The 6415-nt window shown below is 39.2% G+C and overlaps 1 protein-coding gene across 1 annotated transcript; it reads right to left on the bottom strand.

The window, feature by feature from the left end:
* Window positions 1-232: 232 nt before the first annotated feature.
* On the bottom strand, window positions 233-805 carry LOC145127188 (secreted RxLR effector protein 161-like). Its single transcript, XM_079062424.1, has one exon. The coding sequence runs from the start codon at window positions 803-805 to the stop codon at window positions 233-235; it is 573 nt and encodes a 190-aa protein (XP_078918550.1).
* Between the last annotated feature and the right edge of the window lie 5610 nt (window positions 806-6415).

The raw sequence follows: 6415 nt of genomic DNA, 5'->3' as shown, positions 1-6415 counted from the left end.
CATGAAGGATCCTTTTAAAGAGGATAGAATGATATAAAACAACAATAGGTTGTTTAAGTATAATAATATTTGATGCATTTGGACCCTCTTGGATTTGGGATGTTGGTGTTGATGCCAAGAACAAGTGGCTTGAACTTCTCTATAAGTAATCCACCACCAAGAGTAAGGTACCTAAAAATTCTAGTTTTCTTCTTGTATTAATTTGTTCTTTAAGACATAAGTTCTTAAGCAATTAAGCACTAAAAGGAAGACACAAATTGAACACCAAAATCCAAGTAACAACTTCAAAATATGAGAGAGCTCCAAGCTCTATGGAATTTTCATTGAATGTGTCTAGTCTTGATGGTAACCATCGGGTCTCTTGCGATAGCGATAGCACCAGGTTATCACAAAGCATCTCAATGGAATTTTTGATGCTTGGAAAAACATCCAGATCACCAATGAATTTCATCATCCAATCAACTTCTTGAGCTGCCTCACATGCAACTATATACTTTGATTCTATTGTAGAAAGTGCGACCACTTCTTTCTTTATACTTTTCCAGGCAATGGCTCCTCCATTAAGTGTGGACATGTATCCCAACTGTGACCTTGAGTTATCTTGATCAGTGTTGAAACCAACATCAGTGTAACATCTTACAGTAAGCTCTTCTTCAACTCCTCCAAAAACTAGAAACATGTCTTTAGTCCTTCTCAAGTACTTAAGTATGTTCTTAACCGCCATCCAATGTTTCTTTCTAGGATTATCTTGATACCTACTAGCTAGACTAATAACATAAGCTACATCTGGTCTTGTACATGTCATATCGTACATAATTGAACCTACTGATGAAGCATATAGTATGAAACTCATTCTTTTGATCTAATCTTTATTACTACAGCTGTCAGCCTTAGAAAGAATGGTACCAGACAGTATGGGTACAATTCCTCATTTTGAGTTGTCCATTGAAAAGCATTTTAATACTTTGTCAATGTATGTGATCTGACTCAAACCAATGAGTCTTTGGGATCTATCTCTATAGATCCTAATACCGAGTATGTATGCAGCATCCCCTAGATCATTCATTTGAAAGGACTCACTAAGGTAGGCCTTAGTCTCTTTTAATGTTGGGATATCTTTCCTGATCAGTATTATGTCATCAACATATAGAATTAGAAAATAATTATGGCGCCCACTTGCTTTGATATATACACATGGTTCATCGGGATTTTATGTATAAACCAAACTTTTTTCATGTTCTCTTCAAAACGATGATACCAGACCCTAGATGCTTATTTCAATCCATAAATGGACTTCTTCAGGTTTGCGCACCTTTTTTATGTTATATGGTTTGGAAAATCCTTCAGGTTCTTCCAGATAGGCATCTTCCTCAAGATATCCATTAAGGAAAGTGTTTTTGACATTCATTTCCATATCTCATAGTCACAATATGCAGCTATGGCCATGATAATCCTAATAGATTTGATCTTAGCAACTAGCGAGAATGTATCTTCATATTCAATTCCTTGAATGTAAGTATACCCTTTAGCGACAAGTCATTCTTTGAAAGTTTGTACATTTCCTTCCATGTCGATCTTCTTTTTGAAGATCCACTTGCTTCTAACAGCCCTGCTATTAGAAGCACTATAACAAAATGAAGCTAATGCAATCCCGCTAAAAAGTTGCATTAGGCCTTGAAAAAGTTGCATAATGCCTAATGCAACCTTTTACAAAAGGTTGCATTAGGTAAAGTTTCATTAGATCTAAAGCAACTTTTTTCCTGGAAAATGCAACATTTTTTGAAATATTTGCAAATCGTTTTTAGATGCAACTTTTTTAATGTCGCTATGGTGGTTACACGTTCTTTGACTTTTCGAGAGTTTCGTGCATATGGTACTCCTGATTTGTTTAGGAAGAAGGACCCCATTGCTAGCAGACAGTGGTTGGAAGACATCGATAACGCCTTCCGTCTAGCCTCTATCTTGAAGAGGGGAAGGTCAGACTTACATCCTGTCTTTTGAAAGACAAAGCTCGTGACCAGTGGGAGGAGGTAGGTCATGCCTTAGGAGGCGAGGATGTTGATCCGATGACTTGGGATGATTTTGTTACAAGTTTCAGAGCTAAGTTTACACTAGTGATCGAGGTCCAGCAACTGGCGAGGGAGTTCCAGGACCTTCGCCAGACTACTGAGTCAGTGGCAGAGATTACCGCAATGTTTAGGGAAATGGCCTTTCTAGTTATGTAGTATGTGGCGGACGAGGAGATGAATAAGGGTTGGTACCATGATATGTTGACAGATGAGATACGGAAGTTTGTGAGCATGTCTAGCTGCAAGACATTGGAGGATATGATAGCTCGGGGTCACGAGCGGGAGATAGATTTGGACATAGTGAGGAAGAGCAAGTCGGTACATGCTCAGGTATCGAAGAGCTCAGGTAAGAATCCGAAGGTTGTTGGTTCACGATCGAGGGGCCAGCAGGTTTGGAGCCGTCATGGCAAGTGCGACAAGGCGCATGACAAAGTTTGTAGGATGGGCGGCAAGACCAGTCAATTTAATAGGGATTGCCCCACCACCCAGGTGTTTGATCTGATCTGCTTTCCTTTCAATCAGAGGGGTCACAAGAAGGTACATTGTCCGATTTTTGCGAGGGAGCAGTGGTAGTACCTGTTCCAGCGACATTGAGGATCACCGACAGTCGCCAGGGCAAGGCAGATGTGTGAGTTGTGAGGATGCGAGCTTTCCAGTTTTCAGACGAGGAGGCACGCGCAGCGCCAGATGTGGTTACAGATATGTATTTTCTCCCTATCTTATTGACTGCTTTGATTTTTATTCTTATTATAAATATATATTTCATGTTATATAGGGATGTGCCTAGTGAATGGTGTTCCAACTTTAGTTCTGTTTGATTCAGGCGCTACCCGATCGTTTGTATCTCTTGGGCTCAGCAAGAGATTCGGTGACTCTCCCAGGGAGCTTGATTATATATTAAAGGTAGATATTGCCGATGATCATTTAGTACGGGTATCGAGGGTACATCGGGGTTGTGTTCTGTAGTTATTTTGTGAGCAGTACCCGATTGATTTGGTTCATATTCCTCTACGCGAGAGCAAGGTGATTGTAGGGATGTATGGGTTGAGCCCTAATGGGGGATGATTGATTGTGGGCACCAATTAGTTCGGGTTTGAACCCTAATTGGTGTATAACTGGTGAATCATTGTGAGGGTGCTCAGCATGGACCGGCTCTTTGTTCAGCTACGAGAGCTAGGAGATATCTAAAGCTGGGTTGTTTGGGTTTTGTGGCCTATGTGTTGGATACCAAAGAGGAGAAAATGATGACGATTGACGATGGGTCGGTTGTTCGAGAGTATTCATATGTGTTCTTGGAGGAATTTCTTGGAGTGCCTCCGGAGAGGCAGGTGGAGTTCCGTATTGATCTTGTCCCAGGTGCGACTCTGATAGCCAAGGCACCTTATCGATTGGCACCACCGGAGACGCAAGAGTTGTCGACACAGCTACAGAAGCTGTTAGACAAGGGTTTTATCAAACCGAGTAGTTTACCCTGGGGAGCATCAATTTTGTTTGTGAAGAAGACAAATGGCTCCCACAGGATGTGCATGGATTACCGGGAGTTGAACAAGTTGACGGTGAAGAACCGTTATCCGCTTCCAAGGATTGATGATTTGTTCGGCCATTTGCAGGGTACGTCTTGGTTCTCCAAGATTGATTTGTGTTCAGGCTATCATCAGATGAGGGTTCGAGATGGGGATGTTAAGAAGACGGCCTTCAGGACTCGATATGGTCATTATGAGTTCGTCGTGATGCCTTTTGGGCTCACCAATGCAGCAACAACTTTCATAGATCTCATGAACTGGGTTTTTAAACTGATGTTGGATCGTTCAATCATTGTGTTTATTGATGATATTTTGGTCTATTCTAATACCAAGGAGCAGCGTGAGGATCAACTGTGAGAGGTTCTAGAGACTCTGAGGAGGGAGAGGCTATACGCCCAATTTTCCAACTGCAAGTTCTGGTTGCATGAGGTGCAGTTTATGGGGCACATTGTCAATCAGAATGGTATATTGGTTGATCCAGACAAGATCAAGTTCGTGACGCACTGTAACGTTCCGAGATCTCCATTTGAGATTCAGAGTTTCCTTGGTTTAGCTAGGTATTATCAGAGGTTTATCGAGAATCTCTCCAGGATTGCAGTTTCGTTGATCAGGTTGACGAAGAAGTCTGCTACTTTCCGTTAGGGGCTTGAGCAACAGGAAACATTTGAGACTTTGAGGCAGAAGTTATGTGAGGCTCCGATCTTGCCCCTGCCAGAGGGTGTGGATGATTTCGTGGTGTATTGTGATGCGTCGATTTCAGGATTGGGTGTAGTTTTGATGTAGATGGGTCATATGATAGATTATGCTTCGGGACAGTTGTAGCCTCTTGAGGCGAATTATCCCACTCATGATTTGGAGTTGCGGGGTGGTGATATTCGCCCATAAGATTTGATGTCATTACTTGTATGGTGTTCGTTGTATAATTTACACAGACCACAAGAGTTTAAGGTATTTGATGGATCAACCAAATCTGAACATGAGGCAACGCAGGTGGCTTGAGGTGGTGAAGGATTATGATTGTGATATTCTTTAATACCATGGGAAAGCCAACATAATGGTCGATACTCTTAGCCACAAGGTGGCTAGTACTTCTATTAGGGATCTATGTTTGAGGATGTAGTGATTACCCCATTATTGGAGCAGATCTGCCAGGCTCGGGTGGAGGCTATGAAAGAGAAGCACCAAAAGAGTAAGTATATAGTGGGTTAGGTATCCTCTTTTGATTATGATAGTCGGGGATTGCTGACCCTTCCTTTGAGAGTTTGGGTTCCATATTTTGGGGGTATACGGCAAATTTTGATGGAGGAGGCACACAATTTGTGGTTCTGTATTCATCCTAGCGCGACAAAGATATATAGAGACCTCTGGATTTATTATTGGTGGCCCTGCATGAAGCGGGATGCGTCCTGGTATGTAGAGAGGTGCTTGAATTGCATGAAAGTCAAGGCCGAGCATCAGCGACCTCATGGCAATATGGAGTCATTGGATGTTCCCGTTTGGAAATAGGAAGAGATTATGAAGGATTTTATCACGAAAATACCGCGGACCGCGTGAGGAGTAGATTCGACTATCTCGATGTAGTGGATGAAAAAGTGAATGTTCAAATTAGCTTTAATTTACTGAGTGACGTGGATCATTTGGAAAGCTCGTAATGACTTAGTGTTCAATAGAAAGAGATGTTCCCCTTTCAAAGTGCAGATGATATTAATCTCATTTATCTGATTAAGCATTGTTCTCCTTTTAATTTTGTTTCAAAGTGTAGATGATATTAATCTCATTTATCTGACTAAGCATTGTTGTCCTTTTAATTTTGTTTCTCGTTGGATTTGTGGAGTTTTTTTTTTTTTTTTTTTTTTCTAGCTCGCGTATTGCTAGTTTTAATACATCCATCGTTCAAAAAATCTACCTTCCATTTTTTACAATTTAACCCAATTCACCGTTTTAAACCAATATTCAATTATTTTGCAGAATTTGCTTTATTTCTTTTACAAATTTTTATGAGTTTGGTCCATAGTTTTAGAAATTATAAGATTTTCCCAAGTTTTAAAAAATATGTTATTTATATTTTTTAATACTTACTTTATATTACAACTTTGTTTATATCTCTTTTGTTAATTTTTTATGAATCGTCGAAACATGTTTTTTTGTATAAACCCCGGCAACCATTTTTTACAACTGTGTATTTTTATGTTTTTTAAACTTAATATATTTTACAAAAATAAGTCTATACAAATTTTACATTTTTTTAAAAACTTGTTATGAATTTGTCTCTACAAAATTAATTTTGTATCTAATTAAATTTTTGTTTAAACTTTTTACATCTTTGTTTTTTTAAGTACTCCTATTGAAATAAATTGGCCTCGCATTGGAATCTGACATTGGGTATTTTTTTTTCTTTTCTTTTCAAATTGGTTTCAGTGAAAACTATTTTCACACCAAAAACTATTTCCATCGCTAAAAATAAATAAAAAAGGTTGCCCATCACTATACAAGTACCAATGCAACAACCATTTTAAGAATTAATTAGAAACGTTACCCCGCTACGTGGGGTTCAGAAGGTTTCAATGTTTTTTCCGAATTGATAAATATGACAGACATAAAAAGTGCAAGGATGAAAAGTCTGGGCTTTGCCCTAGACAAAAAATGTAAAAGTTTTGACTGCAAAGACCAGAAGTGTGAAAATGGCTAAAGAATTAAAGAGGTAGGAATTAGCAACTTTTTAAAAAAGGGATCAAAGTTGTCAAACCGTTAAAGTTTTGTGGCCAAACTTTAAATATTAAAAGGTTCCAAAAAAGTGTAAAAATATTGATTGCAAGGACCAAA

This window comes from Lactuca virosa, chromosome 7, assembly GCF_052849685.1.
Source record: "Lactuca virosa cultivar CGN04683 chromosome 7, Lactuca_virosa_CGN04683_v6, whole genome shotgun sequence".
Taxonomy (NCBI): Eukaryota; Viridiplantae; Streptophyta; class Magnoliopsida; order Asterales; family Asteraceae; genus Lactuca; species Lactuca virosa.
Note: the sequence above shows the minus strand (reverse complement) of the source record. Positions and strands in the feature narration are given on the sequence as shown.

Coding starts and splice junctions, on each gene's coding strand:
- LOC145127188 (XM_079062424.1), bottom strand. CDS start 805: ATGACATGTACAAGACCAGATGTAGCTTATGTTATTAGTCTAGCTAGT.